This window comes from Pipistrellus hanaki (assembly GCF_964339955.1).
Source record: "Pipistrellus hanaki genome assembly, chromosome: 14".
Classification (NCBI taxonomy): Eukaryota; Metazoa; Chordata; class Mammalia; order Chiroptera; family Vespertilionidae; genus Pipistrellus; species Pipistrellus hanaki.
In genome coordinates, this window is record NC_140516.1 from 48475425 (window position 1) to 48498974 (window position 23550).

General features: G+C 41.5%; 1 protein-coding gene across 1 annotated transcript in view; it reads right to left on the reverse strand.

The window, feature by feature from the left end:
• Window positions 1-21025, reverse strand: part of PDZD8 (PDZ domain containing 8) — a 52376-nt gene extending 31351 nt beyond the window's left edge. The window contains exons 1-2 of the mRNA XM_084904121.1: window positions 19844-21025; window positions 1469-1594 (exon numbers count right to left, since the gene is read on the reverse strand). Of these exons, the coding sequence (XP_084760247.1) occupies window positions 1469-1594; window positions 19844-20751 (1034 nt within the window). The 5' untranslated portion in view covers window positions 20752-21025. The remainder of the gene's footprint in view (window positions 1-1468; window positions 1595-19843) is intronic.
• Between the last annotated feature and the right edge of the window lie 2525 nt (window positions 21026-23550).

A 23550-nucleotide genomic window follows, 5' to 3' on the forward strand; every position in this document is an offset into this window, starting at 1 on the left:
TGAGTCACTCTAAGACAAACAAAAATATTTATCATATTATTACTAAGGTATTCAAAATTAACCTATTTATTAGCAAGGACATAAATATATGAAGTACAAAAATATAACCTCTGTATCCAAGCACTTGTTTTTATTATGAGTTGGAAATAAAAATAGAAGTGATAAGTACCAAACAAGTGGTATAAACAAGTGTCACAGAAAAGTAGCAAAAGGACACTTTGCTTGTACTTGGAATGGTTAGGAGACACATTAAAGATGTAGCTTTTGAGGTGAACCAAGAAAGGTTGGTTTCAACGAGCAGAAAATGGGGTAGCGCCTTCAGTAGAGAAACAGTGGGGTGTACACACAAGGGCCTTGGTACTTTAAAATATCTAAGGCAGGGAATGGTGAACTGTGGTTGTCTATGGGCCAAATCTAGCTCACTGCTTATTTTTGTATGGCCTGTGGACTACCAATGGTTTTTACATTTTTAAATGGGTGGGAGGGGGGAGGATATTTCATGCCACATAAAAATTACAAAACTCACATATATTCATTATTATACATAAATATACACAATTTTATAGACACAACCATGCCACACCCATTTGTTGACCTATTGTCTATTTCTGACTGCTTTCACACTACAAGGCTGAGTTGAGTAGTTACAACAGAAACCATGTAAATCATAAAGCCTAAAATATTTATAATCTAGCCCTTTAGAGAAAGAGTTTGCCATCCTATGTGGCTGAAGTGAAGTACTGTGAGTGAGGTGCTGATCAAAGAAATTAGAAAGGTCAGAGGGGTGTGTAGGCCCTGGCAAGGATTTGAGTCTGTATTCTAGATCCGTGGTCAGCAAACCGTGGCTCGCGAGCCATGTGTGGCTCTTTGGCCCCTTGAGTGTAGCTCTTCCACAAAATACCATGGCCTAGGTGAGTCTATTTTGAAGAAGTGGCATTAGAAGAAGTTTAAAAAATTTAGCTCTCAAAAGAAATTTCAATTGTTGCATTGTTGATATTTGGCTCTGTTGCCTAATGAATTTGCCAACCACTGGCTTAGACTATGGGGCTGGTAAAATAAAATAAGGAGGCTAGGCCAGATCCTTTCAGAAAGCTCTAAAATTCTAAGCATCACAGGGATTTCCAAGTCTGATTTTTCAACTTTCATAGTATTTTCAATGATCACAAACAATCCTCAAAACTGTTATGCTATCAACTGCTCTCCATAGGTATAAGTCAGGTATGCCAACAGAGCGTCGTGCATCTAAAAAGTTTGGGAATTATAAAGAATAAATGCCCCCCAACCCCATTAGAATGTTTATATATATTTTTTGCAAACTGGAAAGGATTAATTTTAATTTACGATTAAATAATTTACAGATAATATAATATAAATCAGCTCAGAGGGAAAGTAAACACAAATACTACTTAAGCACATTTTACTGCACTTTCTTTCCCATAATGTAGTAATGACAAAACAAAGACCATACCTGCTGCATTCTAACAATGTAACTTTAAGACGGCCTTCAGTAAGTGCCCATTGTTGTATATGGATATGGTCTTCTTCATCTTCTTCAAATCCTTGCAAGGTTTGGAATGGAAAAAATGGCTTAAATCTGAAAAAATAAAGGTAAGTCTAAATTTCTGAGTAAAACACACCACAGTTTAAAGCATAATAACAAAGCTTACCTGTAGGAAAACAGCATAAAACAAAACAAACACCTAACACTGGCCAATAAAACCAATGCTTACTACATGGCCCCAAACTGGCATCAAATGTTGCCTTCTCTGCGGCACCAGACCTCCTGGTTCTCTGGCCTGCCTCAATGACAACAGGACACTGAGAACAAAGAGAGAAAATCTAGAGGTCTCCAGGTACCAGCATAGCTGGTTTCTAGTGAGGCCTCACGCCTTGGCTTGTAGACAGCCATTTTCTTGCTGTATCCTCCATGACTTTTTTTTCCTGGTGTCTTTCCTCTTCTTTTAAGCACACTAGTCCTATTGAATTAGGTTCCATCCTTATGATCTCACTAGTGTCCCCATGCACAGATTCATGCACATTGAAAGGAAATTAGAAGAAATATTTTAATATTGCTATTCACTCTTTCTCTATTTGGTTGTGAAGTGTCAACCAAATTCAAGACCACCAAATGGCAGATCAAAACAAATGCATGCAATTGGTACCAGCGAGAGCTTTATATGTATCGTACATGTGGGAGTCTACATATATATATATATATATAAAATAAACTTGCTTAATTAGACCTGCTTTCTGATTTAGCTAAATTTTTTCCAACACCCCAACTTCTCTTTCAAGTAATTGTCAGCAACATAGCAGTAAATATCAACACAAAGCAAATAATTATTATAGCTCACGCAGAAAGAAAAAAAGGTAAAATATTTAACTATAGCAGTGTCTGATTATATTCTGTGAGAAAACCTGAAGTCATTTTCAAGTTCCACCATTTCTTACTTCTTTTCAGTTAGGTCATGTTTCTAAACTTTCCAAATCTCCGTTTTCTGGCTAATGAAAAGAAAATAGGATCCTACTGAGTCTCCTATCTACCTACTCCAGGACTTCTTTGAGGAGCAAATGAGATGAGGCATGTGAAAATGCTTCACAAACATTTGGTTAAAGTGTAAAATGTTTGCACCTGACTATAAAGCAAATCTTGTTCCTGGGCTGAAGAAACTCCAAAGAAGCTAGTCTCTAAGGAGAGGAAGTCAGGTGTTGCTCTGTGATGTCATTACCTGGCACCCACAGGGACCGTTTCTGGGCTGGGCTGTGGGTTGCATTTTGCACCATGGGGTTTTGGCAGCATTGGCTGCGATACGGTGGGGTGTCGCTACGGGGTGGTGGCGGGGCCTGTGTTCCACTTGGGGGAAGCCAAGTGTTGGTTTGTCAGCGCCAGGTTCATGATTTCATTTATATTTAAATGGCCAGTGTGTGTCATGGCAACTCCAGTGTTGAACGTCTGACCCCTGGCAGTCAGTGCACATCATAGCTACTAGTCAGACGGACACTTAGTCTTTTATATATGTAGATTTGAACTTAACTACCTTCTTAAAGGCTCTCTCAAATATAGTTACATTAAGGGGTAGGGTTTCAAGTTAGGAATTTTGGAGGACACAATTCAGTCCACAATAGAATTCAAATATAACTCCAGAGCCTGGTCTACAGTTCTGAGGCTGATTTGATTACCATCCTGTTTTCTGCTGGAACATATACTCTAAACCCAATTTGAAGGTACCTGACAAGAACATTCATGGTTTTACAATCCTACTCCTACATATCTCCAATAGAAATGTGCACAAATGTTCACCCTTAGTACGCCATAAACATCTATAGACACAAGCAGGATGGTTTCCATTTTGGATGCCTGGCAGTTAACTGGTTCACCAAAAGATTTGTGCAATAATCCAATAATCCACCAAAAACAGAGAAATAAACTGAGGTCAATCACACAGTGAAATACTCTATAGCAAATATAATAAGCATTCCACATATATATACACAATGGATTAATAAACTACATCCACACAGTGCACATGGATTAATTTCACAAATACACTATTAGTAAGCTAAAGAAGCTAATGAGTGTATATGGTATGATTCAATTTATATGAAGTTCAAAAAGAAACCAAAACCAAAACCAAACCCCAAAGAAATGGTGTAGAAGTCAGGATAATAGTTATTCTTAGCAGAGCAGTGTCTAGGTAATACATAGGTAGCATATGAGAAATTTCCTGGTTGCTGGTAATATTCTACTGCTTGTTCTGAATACTGCTCTGTTCACTTTGTAAAAATTTATTGAACTGAATTATGATTATTATACTTTAGTAAAATAAAAAAACACAATTAAAAATAGGAATTACTTCAGTAACATTTTAAAAATATAGTATTAAATTATACACTTATAAGAGTAGCTAAGCCATCTACTCATATGCGGCTCTGAGAGAAGCTTTTTTAAACATCTAAAATAAGCTTTTGCTCTAAGATGTGTCTTCAAGACTGCTCTATGAGCACCCTGCACACATGGTAGCAGAAAAACTGTTTGCAAACACTATGATCTTTAGAGAAAAAGGGTTTACTACAAACTCAATATAAAAATATTCTGAGGTCTAAATCCTTTCTTGACTTCACCATGGGCTTGTGTGTCCTTGGCAAAGTACTAAGACTGTTAGAATTTTCAGCTCAATAAAAGAGAAAAATTTCTAACAATTAGAGCTAGTAAAACAAAACAAACAAACAAACAAAAACACAATTAGCTCATTGCATTGCATTGCATGCTTTCTCTCTGGAAATATTCAAGCAGAGGTTGTCAAGGAGGGAAGGTACTATGAAAGTAACACATTTAGAATTGTAGAGATTGTTAGAAAGAAGCCTGGTAGACAGAATTCGTGAACTGGTGGGGGGCATGACCTGTGGGGTTCAGCCTGCTCATCCTCGTCAGCCAAGTGTCTGTGGACCTGCCCTCCTGGCAGGTACACTCTGGTCTGGCATCTTCCATGAAGCCAGAGCACTTGGCTCTCCATGAGACCTAGTCGGGGCCAGGCCCAGGGACAATAGCACTGAGAGGCAGCGGAATAGGCCTCAGTCCTGAGTAGCCACGAACCTGCCTCCCAGGTCAGCTCTGAGAGCCCAGTGGTGGCAACACTGCACAGCCTGCAGGAGCCCAGAGGGGCTTGGTCAATGAGGAGATGACCACAGCTCAGGTTCCTACCCGTCCGGCTGGGGTTTGCAGTGGAAGCAGCCACTCCTCCTGGTCAGCTGAGTGGCGCTCCGACTGTGGTAGTGCATTGACCACCAGGGGGTTGCTCCTGCGTTGAGCATCTGCCCCCTAGTGGTCAGTGCGTGTTATAGTGACTGGTTGACCAGTTGTTCTGCCATTCAATCGCTGGGCTTTTATTATATAAGATAGGATAGTCCCAACTCCTAGAGATTTGTTTCAAAATAATCAGGAGAGGAGACTGTAGGGAGATACAGATGATTGAAAGTGGCCACAAGTTAATTATCTGATTACAGATAATGGGGTTTTGAACTAGTCTCTTAATTTCTGATTAAGTTTAAAATTGTCCATAATAAAGAAATAGGTTTGTACTCTGTACTAAAACAACCTGGGTTCTCTCTTACTTCTCTTCTATAGTTTCCTTAGCAACAGTTGATCTTACTGCTTTTGTAAGTTTCATGTATTGATGCTTAAAGTTTAATTAAACTCCTTTTCTTCAGACTTGTTCCTCCTCTCCTGTTTTATCTCATTGGCACCACTAAATTCATAGACATCTGAAGTTACCTTTTACAATCAGTGAGTTCCATTCACCTCCATTCCCTTCCGTAATATTTCTAAAACATCTCTTCTGCTGTTCTTCTATGTTTCCCATTGGCCTGGTTCAGGTTTTCGTGATTAGTTAGAATGTTGTGATTTCTGAAATTACGTTTCCTTTTCTTAAAAAGAATATTTTTAAAATAAAAAACATTTTCTTTCTCTTTATAAAAAGCTACCACACACGACTTACCACATCTCTTAAGATTTATAAACAAACCACATCTATACCGGAGAGTCCACAGATGTGAAACACTTAGTAAAGATCTTGGCATGTAATGAGACACACAAATCCTGCTTTTCTTCTTTCTCTGCTCACCTTTTGACATACTGGCTTCCTCACTGAAGCTCTAAAGATGTCGCACAATACCCTACATCTGCCCCTTTGCTATTTCTCCCACCTACACTATCCTTCCATCCTATCTCCCTGTGCCTAAAGCTTAACTGTCCTTTAACAGCTCAAATGTCACTTAACAACTTCAGCAATTATGCTTACTTAGGAACAGAGAGGCCAAAGTTAGGCACTCAGAGAATATAAACAACACTACATTCTGCCTAAGGAAGAATGTAGAGCAGGCAGCTATAAACAGGGAATTGGGAGTTCTGTGTGCTTTTTGCCTTTTAGTCTCACATAAGACACTAGCAAACATAATTGTGCTCTAAATTCTCCGAAACCAAATATATAAATCAAATCAATCAGGTGACCAAAATGTTTCTTTATATATTGTTTTTTAGAGGCATCTCAGTATTCCTTTAAATATGAGTTCACCTGCTGCATTTAAATATAATAACAAAACCTCAATTAGCCATAATTTTATCATGCACATTATATAAAGTACAGTACACTTATAGAAAACTAGATGTAAGCTATAAAGAAAACAAAGTATCAGTGGTTCAAAATACTCCTAATTTCCTATATATATTGGTAAACCATGAGTCTAAATTTCAAATGCTCAATTTTACTTAGACAATTCAATTGATATTACATTTAAAAGACAATTCATACACCAAGCTCCTCCATACTTAGTAAGGTTAGTACTGTTGTAGTATTTCTCCTAAGAGACTGCCTGCTAACCACTCTGATCCCAACTAGCCTACATGGTAAGCTCCTTTTCACTGTTCAAGTTCTATTTCAGTCACCCCTCTTTGTAACCTGTCCCCCCTCCTCTGCCATCTGGTAATTGCTCCCTCTGTGTTCTAAAAGCACTTCATACACATTTTTATGCCATCCATCACCCTGTTTACATTCCTGTCTCTCTCTAGCTCTCCCAGACCAACCCCTCCTCCCAATTAAATTGTGAAATGCAGGAGGAAAAGAAAAACACGATAGGTATTAGGGAACGGTGGTTAATAGCAGACTCTGAAAACAAAGATTTGAGCTTGGAGTTCCATTCTGTTGCCTCCCAGCAATATGACCTCAAACAAATTCTGATTTTAAGCCTCAGTTTCCTTATATACGAAAGGAGGATACTAATTACACCTCTACCTCACAGTGCTATGATCAGGATTACATGAAATATAAAAAGCTCGTAGCATCCTTCACTTCTCAGCTTTTTCCTGACAAGGCAATTTAAAGAAGTGTTAAGCACACAAATTTTGGAGTCAGTATTTGGGTCTGAATTTTGGTTCTAACACTTACTAGCTTTGAGACCTTGGGCAAGCTATTTGGACTTTGAAAGCATCAGTTTATTAAACCTGCCTGCCTGCCTGATTGTCCCTAACCACTTTCCTGACTGCCTGATCACCCCTAACTGCTCACCTGCCTGCTTGATTGCCCCTAAATGCCTTTGCCTCATCCCGCCACCATGGCTTCATCTGGAAGGACATCCGGAAGGTTGTTTGGCTGTCCGATCTAATTAGCATATTATGGTTTTATTATTATAGATATATGAGAAATTTCATATTGGTATAGTGGGATGCTCTAGAAATATTTCCTATCAAACTTTCTATTTATCTACTTTAAGGCTAGTCTCCTAGAGACATGTTAGGCGGCAAATGCCTTCCCTTCCACAAGGAATCATTTCAGAACTCAGCATTCACCATGTATGATGCTCAAGGTTACAACCCTCTGTCTTCCTAAGATTTCAGATTCCACATGAGCATAATTTCAGTCACCATACTAGTTAATTTTTAAAATATTGTGTCCTTTGTGAGGATATCAAATTAACACTAAGCAATATGCCTCCCTGCCCTAATTATCACCTTTTTACCTAAGCCATTAAGTTTTGTTACTAAGGATTACATTAAACTGAATATTAAGACCCTGACTTACAGAAAGCAATGGAGAATTGTTCTATTTACAGAATTCCTTGGTGTGCACTATGCTGACAAAGTTCATACTTGGGAAAATGATTTTAATTTCTGTACTCCTAAGGAGAAAAAAAGTATTCCAGAATAGATATGAAACTAAGAACAAGAATAGCTACTATGGTAAAAACAATGAACAATAAAGTCTATAATTCAGAGTACTGGTCTCCTAAAGCAAGTTAAATGTACCAAACGGACAAGAAATCTATTCTAATAGCAAACATTGCTACAAAATCTCACCCCAACTCTCCCATATATCCTCTAATTAATAAGAAATGTCCACTTTTATCTAAACTCCTAATTCTGCATAGAATAATCAATATCTAAAATGCTTCACAATTTTCTGAAGTGGTTTTATATAAACGCTGAACAAAAGAGTGATAATAGGGCTGCAGGTCCTCATAACATAACTCAATAGCTGGTGACTCAAAGGTGAGTCAATGTTAACTGATATCCTGTGCACTAGAGATAAAGTATCAAATGAGTTGCTTAGGGAACCAAAGTAATTCTCTTCACCATATCTGATAAATCTCATATCTCTTATTTTCAGCATGACCCATCAACATGAGGGCCTCTGACCATAGCCTATGATTAATTAAATTAAAATTTTCAGTTTTAACAAAATTTAAAAAAAAAAATAGAGGGGAGGGGGGACAGAACCATTAGAACTGTCTTCAAATCCAAACTCCTCGTATTCCTCTTTGCCAGCTCCCCCAACACATGCCTTTAAAATAAGTGAACATAAAAGCTACCACTTTATACATTTCTGTAAATTACATATTTTCATATATACCCCTGATTCTCATGACTCATAACAATATATAGACTTATTTTATATATAAAGAAACTAAAGATGAGAAAGTTGAAGTGGCTTTCCGTGATCACATAGTAAATGGTACAGTCAAACTGCACTGAAATACTCAACCCTGTGCTCTTTACAACACCAAGGTGTACAAGCAATACTATAAACCAACTGAAAATTATGTATCTAATATTTATGAAAGCTGACTTGCCAAGTGAGGCAACAGGAACATCTCCTTTACATATAGTAAAAATAAGTAAACTTCAAGTTAGACCAGTTCTCAAATACTTTGTTCACAGAATCCCTATACATTTTTAGAAAATAGGAAGGACTCCAAAGAACCATTTTTTATGTGGGTTAGGGTTAGGATTAGTACATCATTTATTCCCTCTCAGCACTAATTTTCTTTAGAGTGAATAGTGCCCTGGACAAAGATGATAACAAACATTTACTCAGTAAATGGAATCTCTTCTGAAGTCTAGTGGATGGAGGTAGAGAAAACATCTTAAGACAAAATTATTACCTCCCTACTATGGTAAATACAATGAACAATAAAGTCTATAATTCAGAGTACTGGTCTCCTAAAGCAAGTTAAATGTACCAAACGGACAAGAAATCTATTCTACGTATGAGGTAAGGAACAGCAAAAGATCAGAACAAGAGAAATGAGAAAAAGTTAATACTTTAACTGTCCCAACTTTCTCCTCATTTTTCCCTATCCAAATATAAGTAACAAAGCACCTTCTGAAGTTAAATGATTTTTAATTTTATCTATACTAGTATCTCTGCTTCTCTTAGTTTTTAATTCCTAAAGTTGAACTTATTCAACGTAAATATTTTAAAGATGTTTGTACCTGCATATTTGCAAAAAAAACAAAACAAAAAAAAACCACATCTCTGCATGTGACCTATGCAAAAATAAAAGAGAAGTGAATAATAACACTACCTTACATTTACATTAATTATTTTATCTAAGGACTTTAACAGCTTTAGGTTTTTATTTTACTAAGTCTCAAAAATAACAAGTTGCACAATTTGTCCAAGGAAACACTAAAGCAACAAATCAATAGTAATTCCAGGAATAAAGCAGAAGTTCCTCATGATGTAATCCTATTGTTACAGGGCAAGAGGCTGAATTACTTTCAAGAGAAACCTTAAGAGCATAGAGTATCCCCAAGACTCCAACAATTATAATCATAGTCTGTTGACTGACAGGAATCTTGAAATAACTAAGTACAAATTCTAACTCTATAGTACAAAAACTTCAAATATTTTGAGTAATTTATCTAAATATTTTGAGTAAGCAACTTACTAAAAAAAATGGCCTATAATTAGACACATAATTTGGCTACAAACATATTTTAAATTCTTCCATGTCAAGAGTTTGCAATTCTAGTCCTGATTAAAATCTAAAGCTAAATACTGAGAACTGATAAACTTTTCAAATATTAAAATAAACTAGACATCACCTGTCCTAAATATCACAGAAAATAATATTATACTTAATGGTGAGAACAAAATAAGATTTTCAATGCATTATAAAAATACAATGACATTAACTATAACAGAATAACTCTTACTTTAGCCTCAAGCAAGTTTCACAGAACTAAAAGCTTTGAATTATTTATTTGTTTGACCAAATGACTAAGAGTTAGCAGGACTGTGTAGTCAGCAACCACAATCATCCCTAGTATTAAGTATGTGTATAATCTGGCATTCATGAACGACTATTTACTGTATGCAAATTGGCATGTAACAAACAGCAGATAGACTATTTTGTTGATACTGATATCTGTATGAAATAGTTATATCTAAGAACAATATAGTTGCTTTTCAAAATATATTCTTGTAGCCAGCTAGTAAACTGAAATTATATCTAAGGTTTTACAGGGAAAAAAAATAGTCACTTATACAGATTATATAGGTAGAATATAGAGTTGATCCTAAAAGAAATACTAATTTGTAAATATACTTATGTCACAAACCTGCTCTAAATGGTATATACCTTATCAACAAACCAAGTACACCTAACAGGTACCTAATACAAAATAATAAACCCAACTAAAACACTTTTTATCTGTGCTAATCACAGCATTTTTGTTTTTAAGTACCTACCATCAAGAACTAATTATCCTGGGAAGTGGGAAATTTTCTAGTTCTTTTACCAATACTATAATGCAAATCAAAGCACAGACATTTAAGTACTCCATCCACCATATCAACAGTTTCGTTCTCCATACAATTCATGAAGAAATCATGGGCATAAATACCCAATGTCCATGATAAGATAAAAAAGAAATACATTCTGCTGATTACATAAAAATTGGTAATCATGCACCAGACCAGTGGAAATAAGTTTTATTGTTATTCCATACTAGTCCAAGAAAAGTATTACCTACAGTTTATTGATATTGACCTTTCCTGGGGATGTGTAATTAAAAATCAAGGCTCCTGGAGTGTCAGAGAAGGTTGCAAACACACTCATGTTTTGTTTTTGCTTGTGTGTGGAAATGAGAGGAGAAGAGAATACCTTCATAAGGTGCCGCACAGACCTTCAAGTCAGCGTTATCAACCGTGGGAGACTTCAATCAGCATAATGTGCGCGTGTTTGTACGTGTGTGCATGCGTGCGTAGGAGGAGGACTCTTCTTCAGTACTCATTTTACAATGAGCTTTGTATTACATGCCATCAACCTATCTTTATGACAACCATAAACCATTAAAAAGTTAAATAAACCCAGCCAGTGTTGCTCAGTGGTTGAGCATCCACCCCTGCACTAAGAGGCCTCAAGTTTGATTCCTGGTCAGGACACATGCCTGGGTTTTGAGCTTCTCCCTCAATGGGGGCCATGCAGGAGGCAGCCGATCAATGTTTCTATCTCTCCCTCTGCCTTCGTTTCTCTCTAAAATCAATAAAAACATATTTTTTAAAAAATAGGTTAAATAAGATAAGTTTCATATATTTTGTTTAAGAAATTTAAAGAATATGAGTATTCTTTAGATAGCCTGAATTCAAAGTCCCAGTACTTAAGTTATATGGCTGAATTCACTTTGTGAAAATTTATCAAGTGTATATTTGGGGTTTGGGAAGTTTCTGTATATATACACACACAAATACACACATGCACATGCATATATATATATTATAGATCAATAAAAAGCTTGGGGGGAGGGGGGGATGACTGCACTTAAAATCCTAATGTGCTTTACAGTTGAGAGGTGGTATTTAGGCAGGGACCTGAAAAGTGATGGGTGAGCTCCTTGGCTACCTGCAGGAAAAACATTCCTAAAAAAGGACTAGCCAAAGCCTTGTGATGGGTGTATGCTGGGTGTGGGAGGACAACCAAGGAGGCCCGAACAGACTGAGAGGAAGAGTATAGAAGACAACATCAGAGAATAGAGAGAAAGAGAAAATAGAATGGCCAGGAATGTGGAGCAGCAAATGAATTAGACCCATACATATTGCTGGAGGAATGTCCATGTTACACTTACAGAGCCATTTTGGAGGGTCACATTTATATTATGTTCCCCCACTTGATTATTAAGGAGAAAGGGAGGAGGAGATGCAGAGAGGGACAGAGAGAGAGGCACCTCCTATATAGAGAAGAAGTTTGTATATGTGTTTCAAAGTGTACACCTCAGTCTTAGCATTTTCAGGGGGATAAAAGTAAAAAGGGGAGGAGTACATTTTTAACTTCTTTATGCACCTAAATACTATAATATTTGCAAACACCTAGCCAAAACAACAACAACAAAACTAAAAAAACCTGTAAAGAAAAAACCTAGTATCTACATAAATATATAGGGAGAAAAATGTTTATGGCATCATTATTTATATTAATGAAAAACAATCAAATTGGTTACCTTATGGTATTTCTGATCAATGTAATTCTAAGTACCTATTAAAACAAATGAAGTAGGTATATTTAGAAAACCCAAGATATAGTTAAAAAAAAAAAAAAGCAATATATTAACATAAAAAGCAAGGTATCAACTATGATTCTGTCCATATAAATTTAATAAACTAGAATACACTTAGAAAAAACATGGATGCATAGTTTCTAAATTTAGGTTTCCTTTAAAGACATTATAAGCGAGTTTTCACTTTGATATTTCATATTTTCTAATTGAATTTTTTTTCAATGAGCTTATCACTCATTTGAGAGCTTGTTTGGAGGTTCTAGCAGGGGAGCGCAGCTACTCGTATACCCTTGACCGAAGACCGGTCCTCTCCTCTTGGGGGAAAGTCGTCCTCTTCGACCGAGCGCGCAGCTTCGGGAGGGACGCACATGGATCGGTGAGGGAGGAGGGGGACACCCGCCTAGCCAGCCAGATCAGCCGAATCAACCCTGGCGATCAATGGGGTGACAGATGTCACAGCCAGATCGCCCTCACATCCTTATCACTCATTTGAAAGGGAAACATCTGTAATACATTGCCTAGCTAATGTCTAACATCTATCTAGTCAAGTGTCTGAAATATCTCTAGAAAAATGTCTGGCAAATGTAGCATAATCAATAAATATGTATATTCAATTAGGTACTAAAGGAAAGATACATTTATTCAGAAGGTTTCATATAAGAGACATTTATTACACTCTTTTAGATAGACATTTCCATTTTATAGTTATGGACACTTAGACTCAGGGAAGATAAGGCCTTAATAGTGCTGAAGTCAGGAACACATTACTCCAAAGCTCCACCACCAGAAGAGACAACTGAAGTACTTCTCTATAGCCTCAACCCAGAAGAACGAAGCTGTTCTTTGGTGCTGGCAGTCTCTACTTGGTACCTGCATTCTATTCATATGAAGGTAAGTAATTAACACACCTCATTCTTCCCTGGTGCAAATGCAATAAGTATGTGGTTTGATGCCAGTCTTAGCAATGTGGCAAGAGAGATTTTAAAACTACTCTGTAAAACTTCTGCCAATGACCAGGTAGTTGCTTTATGACTTTCCAATGAAATGTGATGTGCTCTGATGCAATGCCAAAGTTCGTTGTTAGTTCCTGACTCTAGGAATGAACAAAGGAATGTTTTTTGTTTTGTTTTGTTTTGAAATATATTTTACAGAGAAGAAAGGAGAGGGATAGAGAGTTAGAAACATCGATGAGAGAGAGACATCGATCAGCTGCCTCCTGCCCACCCCCTACTGGGGATGTGCCCGCAACCAAGGCACATGCCCTTGACCGGAATCGAACCCGGGACCTTTCAGTCCACAGGCCGGCGCTCTATCCACTGAGCCAAACCGGTTTCGGCGGTATTTAACTTCTAAACAAGGTATTTAGTGGTAGAAACTCTTACCGAACAACTGATTCAATATGTCTCAGCATGCTATAGGGAATCTTAATTGGGGAGTGGGCATGACAGGTCATGCTTTTTGGGGGCATAAAGGTTTTTTGTTTTTTTTTTAGAAATGCCTGAGCTACACAAATCCAGTATACATTCTATAAAGACCAGCAAAATTATGAAGAGCCTCATATTTATTTTAGCATGTTAGCGTTAGATGTATGGCAACAAAATTGAATCCTTCTGTCTCTGTTTACTACTCAACCTGGAGTCTAAGAACCCTAAACAGATTTTTAGGGGACTATAAATTTCATGAAATTAAATGAAAATTTTATTATGTATTTTCCTGCAGAATACCCACGTTTCATTAGCTTTTCAAAAAGAAAGGACTCTCAAAAAAAGAGTACCTTTCATCATATATGCATATGTGCTCCTTTTTTGGTAAGCATTTAAGCACAATTTTTTGTTTTAGGGTGTTTTTTTTGTTTGTTTGTTTGTTTTTTAAGCGTTTAGAGCAAGGGTTAGGAAACCTTTTTTTTATAAAGGACCAGATATTTTAGAATCTGTGAAACCATATGGTCTGTCTCATACTCTTCTTCTCTTTTAAACCACTTTAAATGTGAAAGTTTAAAAATGTAAAAACAATTCTTAACTCATGGTCCTAACACCAGCTTGTGTGTAGATCCCTATCTCTGCAAAAATAAGACAGCATGGACTTTGGGAGTCCAGATCTTTTTTTTTTCTTTCTTTTTTTTTTTTTTTTGAGACTTTCAGAAAGTCACTAACTTCTCTAAGCCTCAAGTTTCCACATCTGTAAAAATTACCAACATCTCCTGTACAGTTTTCACTATTAAGATAATAAGTGTATGGAACTGCCCACACCACATCCGGCATATAATTAGTAAACTGATTTTATTATCTTTGCCTCTGCCTTATACAATAGACTAGAGGCCCAGTGCACGATATTTGTGCACCAAGGGGGGGGGGGGGCGGTCCCCTCAGCCTGGCCTGCGCCCTCTCACAGCCCAGGACCCCTTGGGGGATGTTCGCCTGCCAGCAGACATCCCTCTTGCAGTCCAGGACCCCTCACTCCTTACCACCAACCTGCAGTAGAGATGGGAGTGTGCTCACCAACCATGAGCCTGGTTTCTGGCTGAGCAGCACTCCCCCTGTGGGAGCACACTGACCACCAGGAGGCAGCTCCTGCACTGACCATCTGCCCCCTGTTGGTCAGTGCACATCATGGCAACTGATAGTCTTTTATTATATAGGAGGATCATTAGTAATATTTGTTAGTCAATGTTAAGTGTTTGACTAGGCATGTTCCTCCAATACAACTGATTTCATAATAATCTCCTTTGGCTACTTTCAGGAACAAACTGGGGCTTTTTTTGAAAGTCAAGAGACCTGTACATTGCTGATTAGAATCTAACAGTCTCCTCATAATTATTCTCCCTTCAATGTGTAAATCAAATTTCTAAAGCAAAGATTTAGTTGATCAATTCATTATTTCCCATCTAAGTGTTTTAAATGCCTAAATCACATTAATTCAAACCAGCTTTAAGAAAACTCAACTTTTAAGAAGTAAAACCAGCAATAAAAATTTATTGGATTATATTTATGCACCAAGGAACCTAAGGTCACAAAATATTATACTACACATAGTAAACAGGTGTTTGCCTTAGCAGAGATACTGATCCTTGCTCTTCCTGTTTCTCATGTATCTGAAGGTCTTAAATATATTCAAGTGCCATTTTAATGAGCTTTGTTTGTTTTCCCCAGAAAGCATAAAACTGTGTTATAACTATTTTTATCACCTTCACCATACCCACCCCAACAGTAGGTAGTGGTAGCCTTCAGGAAGTAGCCAATGAAAATAAATGACTTTTGCCCTAGCCAGTTTGGTTCAGGGGATAGAGTGCCTGCGGATTCAAGGGTCCCAGGTTCGCTTCTGATCAAGGGCGTGTACCTTGGTTGCAGGTCTCTATCCCTCTCTCTTCCTCTCTGTAAAAAAATCAATAAAGTATATTTAAAAAAAAATTAACTTCAAAACAACTTAAGCCTGGCTGGTGTGGCTCAGTGGTTGAGCTTCGACCTATGAACCAGGAGGTCACGGTTCGATTCCTGGTAAAGGCACATGCTAGGTTTTGGGCTCCATCCCCAGTAGGGGTGTATGGAAGGCAGCTGATCAATGTTTCTCTCTCATTGATGTTTCTATCTCTCTATCCCTCTCCCTGCCTCTCAAAAATCAATAAAATATATGTTTAAAAATAAGTAAACAAAAATGCTCAATGAAAGTCCCTTCAAAAATACCTTTAAAGAGGAATAAAAATTATCACTGACTAGCAATAGTAAGAGTTTCAAGTTTATATGAAGACAGGCCAGGCAAGTGCCATAGTAAGCAGGTAGGAACTATAAACTATGCATAAAAGCTTTCTGCAGCTATTCGCCTCCATCTCTCCATCCTGTTATTGCTATGAAGAATGCAGTCCTGGTGCCACAAGATTTTCCAATTTTTCATGAGAAGCCAGAAATTCAAATCAGAAAAAACTTCCATTTTCAAATGTTGGCAATTAAGAAACAAACAATAAAACACTGTATAGTGCAGGCCAAATAAAATATATCTGCACACTGAATTTGGCCTTACAGTATATAACCAGTGCTAGCTACACAGCAATAATACTCTAAAATCAGAAGCCTTAGTAAGAAGTTCAAATATCTGCATCCCAGACCTTAAACACCCTACGACTATTATACTCACAGATTCTCCATGTAGTCTTTCTCTTTTGAAGACTAATTTTTGGGTTAATTTTTTAAAACAGCCAGTACTTTATTATTTTTTAAAATACACATAAAAAAATCAAAACTATTAGTATTGAGGTGGCTAATTTAGAATTATATTAGTAAAATTAGAATTATAATATGTAGAAAATGTATATATTAAAACTCATTTAAAAAATATAATGTTTTACAAACTGTGTTAAATAGGTAAAATGAAGTGTCAATCAGCTGGGTCCTTAGCACCAGCTGAGACATCAGGAACTGGCCATCCTGATGGCCACCTTTCCCTTAACAACATGAAAATGGAAAAACAAACAGAGGGAAGAAGTAACAACAATGTTAATTGGCAAGTTATTTCTGTTACATAATATATAATAACAGTGCCAAAGGATTCTAAGACTCTACAATTTTCTTTACTGTTTTAGCTCCTCTAAGTAGATTAGATGGCTAAAAAGGATAAACTAGCAAGACCTATTTGGAAACAAAATCTGCTGGATTAAAAAAGAAATGCTATATGGGGCAGTGCCCAAAGATATAATCCCTTGTGAACAAGGTGGCAGCTTGGCTTTATCAGAGCTGAGTTTAATCACTTGACAGCTGTGTGACTTTAAGCAAGTTGTTTAACTACTCTGAGCACTATTCCCTAATGTGTAAAAAAGAATAAACACTAGCTACTTTAACTCTCATTATAAGAATTGTTATACATCTTAAATATGTCTTAATTCATTCTCTTAGCTGAAATTTGAATCCATTCCACAACACTAGTTTAAAAACTTCTGGTGGAATAGCTACACAGACAAGAGATCTCAACATTCCTCAAAACAGTCCTTTTTATCCTCACACTTTTTTCTCTTACTAAACTAAAATCAGCTTCCTCGTGAATTCATCCCAATCAATCACATTGTAGTTTAAATCTTACTAGGTAAGCTAATTCAAGCCCCTCAATGATTGAAGCCCCAGCACCTCCTAGAACAATAAGCACATAGTAAGTGTACAATAATAGTTACAGATTGAATAATACCTTCTGTGCAGTAATTACTGATTGATCTTTGAAATGCCTTCTAATACAAAGAACACAAATGTGTACATTTCTGGAGGTGATCATTTAATGTTTAAGGTTTAAAAGTTGAAATATACATAACCAAATGCATGCTGTTTTTTAAAAATCCTTCAGATATCAATAAAGTAAATGAAAGCAATTTACCTGTATTTCAAATAGTGATGCTATTCAATGATAGATGATAAAGTTCCTTCAAAGTAATAGACCTATTATTAATGGTTTCATAACTCCTATTCATAATTTCCTTCAGATTTAACTGAATTCTAAGTTTTAAAAAAATCCTAAAAATGATATGCAGCCTCACTGCCACTGACTATTCTGCAAATAACCCCCAAATAATAAACCTGAGTTACCCAGAAAATATCAGAACCAACACTATGATAGAATATCAAAATCTGCAAAAAGTTTTCTTATGACTTTCTTAACCTCACACTATTATAAACCTCTCACTGCTCAAACAATAGAATTCATTTATAATTTAGTCACTTACTATGTTACAGAGCTTAAAGCAGGTTCCATAAACTATGTTCAACTTCACAGAACAAGAAATCAAACATGGTGAACAACTAGTTCACCATCCTCTGCAAATGTATGGAAGTATTTCCATTATAAAGTAAACTTCTCCAGCTACCTGACAGCTTTAGTTTTAAGCTGTTAGTCTGGGCTATTAGCCTAAAACAGTGGTCGGCAAACTCATTAGTCATCAACAGAGCGGCAAACCGCGGCTCTCCAGCCGCATGTGGTTTGCAAGCCGAGGTTTGACGACCACTGGCCTAAAACAAGACATAATTAGTAAGGGAAATCTGCCACATACACAAGTCAATAACCCATCCTAAACCCAAACATAAATATTTCTGCATTATCTTGGTCACTAATGTTTGAGACTGATAGAAAATTAGTGATCTAGATTGAAATAGACATCTTCCACTAACAGCAATAGATAGGGCAAATACCAGGTTGAGATAATCTATAATAACAATCTATGATAATAAAAGGGTAATATGCTAATTAGACCGTCAACAGGACGACCTTCCAGACGTCATTCTGGATGTCCTTCCGGACAAAGCCACAATGGGGCTGAGGCAGAGGTGGTTAGGGGTGACCAGGCAGGCAGGAGAGTGGTTAGGGGCAATGAGGCAGACAGGCAGACGAGCAGTTAGGAGCCAGCGGTCCCAGATTGTGAGAGGGTGCAGGTTGGACTGAGGGACCCTCCCCGCCTACTCCCAACCCCCGCACCCCTTGCCATGCACGATTGCCTGCACGGGGCCTCTAGTTTTATGATAAAGGAGAAAACCCAAAAGGGTCAAACATTTTAATGAACACAAAATTAAAGTGAAATTAAATATCCAGCCATTATTTAGAAGAAACAGCCATGCATGACACTTTCTACTCCAACAACAATCCTTTCCAGACCAAAGTCTGGCCCTACAAAACTTCCTTTTCCTTTCCACTCCTCCTATAGCATTAAAAACCAAAAAACAAAAACCCCAAACACCAAATGAACCAAAACAAACCTTGTACCTTAATCAACACAGTATACTACATAAAATTAAGCCACCAGAAACTGGGGAGCTTTAGAAGTTAAAAATCACTTCCTAGCATTCACATGCCACCTGCAGGGTGAGAGTCAGGTCCTGGGAGAGGAACGTGCAGCCCTAGAGGTGGCACAGGAGGGGCAGAGGGTGGGTCTGCCCTACAGAACCTCCAGAAGGGCAGACAGCATTGGCGACAATATGTATCCCAACGCGTTTCTCCTTGACAAGCTACCACCGCCTTCTGCCCTGAAAGCTGTCCTTGCAAGAGGCCCGCAGCTGCAAACCTAACAGTCCTGGGCACCAGCACGTTCTTCCTGCCTGCACTCCGTGACCAGGAGCGATCTCTCAACGTGGCCCAGGCGATGCTGCAAAGTGGCCTCCATGCAGCAGCCACATCCAGCTCCTCCGCAGCCCCAGAGCCAACTCCTGGGGATGAGGGTGGACTTCCCGCCATTCCACCCTCCGTGCGCAGCTTGCACCCACACTGACAGCACCCTGGGCGCCCAAGAACACGCAAAAAAAAAAAAAAAAAAAAGAGGGTTCCCAGCTCCTAGTAGCGCCCTTCCAGGAAAAGGGGTGCGCTGATGGCCTTTCCCTGGGGCTCTGGGCCAGGGTTGGGAGATCCTGGCCGAGCAGGAGCTGGGGGAAAGCCGTTGTCCTTCCCACTCCAGCAGGCAGCCGGAGCCGGGAACCCTGCAGCGAGCACCCCTCCCCCCCGCCCCCCGCACCTGTGGGTGCCTCCCCCCCCCCCCCCCCCCCCGCCTCTCACCTGATCTTGTAACTGGGCAGGGTGTGCTTGCGCTTGATGACTTTCTTGAGCTGGTTGACGATGATGGAGGTGAGCTGGGGCATGGGCCGCCCCTCGAACTGGGAGCGCACCTCGAAGTCGATGAGCGGGTCCTCCACGAAGGAGAAGAACCAGTGGGTGAACGGCACGCGGGTGAGCACGAAGCGCAGCCTGCCCACCACGCGGGACAGCTTGACGAACAGGTAGGCGGACTTGCCGAAGACCAGGTCCACGTCGATGGCCAGGTGGAAGCCGCCGTGGTACTCCACCTCCGCCTCGAAGGCCAGCTCCTCCGGGGAGGCGGCGGGCAGCGCGTCCCCCGCGTCCGGGCCGTCGGGCTCCCCGGCGGCGGCGGCGGCGGGGGCGGCGGGGGCGCCGGCCGAGGGCACCACGGGCCGCAGGAGGCGGATGGTCTTGATGAAGGGCACCGTCTCGCCCAGGAACACGTCCCGCAGGCTCAGCCCCTCCAGCAGGCGCCCGGCCGTCTTGGTCTGCAGCAGCTCCTCGAACTCCACCTTGATCTTCTTGGTGACCCAGCGGCGGGCCAGCGCCGTGTCCCGCAGCTCCCGGAACAGGAACAGGATGGTGGCGTTGAGGAAGTAGCAGGTCTCCCGCGTCGGCGGCCCGGGGGTCTCGGGGGCCGGGGCCGCGCCGCCCTCGGGGGCCCCGCCGGCCGGCTCCTCGGCCCCGCCGCCGCCGCCGCCGCCATAAAGGTATTCCCGCAGGGACAGGCCCGGCACCGGCCTGAGGTAGCGGACGCCGTCGCGCGCGCGGGCGGCCTCGTCCGGCGGCGGCTCGGGCGGCCGGCGGTAGAGCAGCAGGAACTGCGCGAGGAGCGTGAGGAAGGAGCCCAGCACGGCCGACGCCAGGATCATGAGCAGCAGCCCCATCCCGCCCCCGCCGCCGCCGCCGCCGCCGCCCGGACGCCCCGGGCCGCCGCCGCTCCCGCGCCCACCGCGCGGCTCTCTTCACGCCGCCGCCGCCGCTGCCTCCATCTTGAGGACATCGGGCGGCGGGGTCGGGACGAACTGCTCCCTGGGCCTCGTCCGGCGGCTCCGGCCGGCGCCGCGCGATGCCCGAGGCTGCAGCCGCCCGCGGCTCCTCAGACGCTCCCCGAAGGCGGCTGGCTGGTTCCCCGGCGGCGGCGGCGGCGGCGGCGGCGGCGGCCGCAAGGGGGCGGGACGGCGCGTCCCTTCAGCCGTCGCTCATTGGCTGGATGTCGCGTGACGTCAGTAGCGTGCGCGCTCCCGGCGGCGTCGCCGGGCAGCCGGCGCGCGACGCGCGGGCGCGGACCCTCCCGCCCCCCGCCCCAACGTTCCATCCCCCGCGGCCCACGTGGCTGTCACTTCGGAAGCGGCTGTCGACATGGGCGAGGTTAGCGGGGGCCCCCGGTGGGAGGATGAGAGAGCCCGGCGGGGGTGCACGGCGTGGCGCGTGCTGGATCCTGGTCACCCCGTTATCTTCCAGGGCGCCCATCCCCCGGCCCTGGCCGCGGTCCCCGTGGGCTACCTCTGCTGCAGCGTGGTTCTGCACTCGCGCCCCGGAGATGGGGTCCGGCGGCGGCTCCCTCCGCAGAGCAGTGCCACAGCGGCGAGGCTCAGCACTGGCCATTCAGAGACTTCCTAAGCCCAGGACTGCCTGTCTGGGAGATGCTGTCGCTGACCAACCCATCCAACTCTCTCTGCGTCCGCGGAGGGTGGGCCCTGGGAAGGAGGGACAGAGAAAAAACAAAACAAAACAACAACAACAACAAAAAATAAAAACAAGATAAGACTTACCACTCAAGTGGATATTCAAGATTTAAATGAGAAGGAACTAAAAGAGCTGGGATGGGAAAGATGAGTGAGATGGATTTGTCAGGCGATTGGAAGGTGGGTAACGGCTTACCATCAAGCTCTTGCAGTGGGTTGAGCGCCCTGTGTGTATTCATTACCACCGTGAGTCCATCCATCCATGTGGCCGTTGCTTGCCCCAAGCATTTTACAAAAGCAAACACTGTCGCACAGAGGCAAACAAAGTTGCCTGGGGTGACACCGTTGAGTCTAATACTAAACCCCAAGCCCTTAGTCACTTCTCTGTCATGATACCGAGGTTGCCAGAGTTGGAAGGGGGCTTACTGGTTCTCTGATGCACAGGAAGGGGAAGTTGGGGTGGGGGTGGGGGGCCAGGAAAGACAAGGGAATTTTGCACAGGGGAGCATCTTGACCAAAGCCATAGAGGTAACGAAGCCAGGTTAACCAGCAACATTGGTATTCCTTATGCCCTCATGCTGTTTGGTTGTTACATCACAGATGCTTATATGGTTCCAATTACAAGGACACAAAAAACAGTTCTACCTACAAGAGTCCGACAAGGCTCAGATATTACATACCTAAAAGTCAGACCAGTGGTGGCTGGCTCTGAGGAGCCAGTGCAGATCTATCACTCGCCCTCCAAGATTTTTAAGCCAGGGTTTGTTTAGACTCTGCGTTATTCCAGAACAAAAACAGTCTGGCCACATCCTGACCCAATGGTAGCAGGTGCAGAACTCTGGAACCAGGCCCGTCTTATCTTACTCACGTCCAGGTGTAATACCAGCTGGCTCGTTTACGACAGTGGAAGACAGGTGTCTGCTGAGGAGCTAGGCTTAATCCCACCTTCCACATCCAGAGGAAGTCTTAGGCCCTACTGGGATTTCTGGGAGTTTGAGGCTAGTGGTCACCTGTGGCTCCTGGCCTCTGCTTCCGGGCCACTGCCTCCGATCTCCACTGTCCCAACACAGATGGAAAATGTAGACCCTTCCTTGATTTCCACCAAAAATCTAGTTTATAAAACCCATGCACCATCGTAGAAAATGTCACAGAAGCTAGAGATGGGGTGGAGCGGACGAATCGTTCCTCATGATGCTGAGATATAAGATACAACAGCCTCAAGCTGTATATTGACCTGTCCTACATCTTAAAATAGTTTTCCACCACCTCCTCACCCACAAGGGAGGTGTTTGTTCTTCACAGGAAGGGGTCCTCCCTCTCCTCTCCACCTCCCCCCTCTTTCGTACTCCCCAGATGGATTACCTCTGGGAATCTCAAATCTTTGAAATCCATTCTAGAGGCAGTTGATTCCCTGGCAAACCTTGTCTCCTAAGGGTTGCACTCCAAATCCATGAAGGAGCTCAGCACACCTTTCAGGAAGATAAAAATACTTTCCCCCCTGTGTTAAAAATGGCAGCATTAGTTGAACACTTACAATAATAGTGGTGCTATTTATAGAGAACTGACTGTGCTCCAGGCACAGCGTGAAGCACTTTATGTGGTGTATCCCATTTAAAAATCAGCATGTCAGTGGGTGATGACGCTGTCCACCATCCCACCGAGGTCTGGGTTCACCGGTCTAGCCCCCCCACCGGCTGACCCATCAGAGCCCACCTGGGCAGTCATCCCATGGTTTCCACCTGCACATGCCTGCCAACTTGGGGCTTTGCTGCTTTGCCTTTCTCTAGTCATCAGCTAATCCAGGAGTTCTCAACCTCAGCACTGTTGCCATTTGGAGCTGGAAATTCCTTATTGTTGGGGCCGGTTTGTGCGTTGCAGGAAGCGATGCTGCATTACTAGAAGCTTAGTTGTTTTTCATGGCATTCCCTGGAAGAATATCAATCCAGAAGCCTTCTTTCCCCCCTTCTTCTTTAATATTAATGCTGGTTCATAGAAACT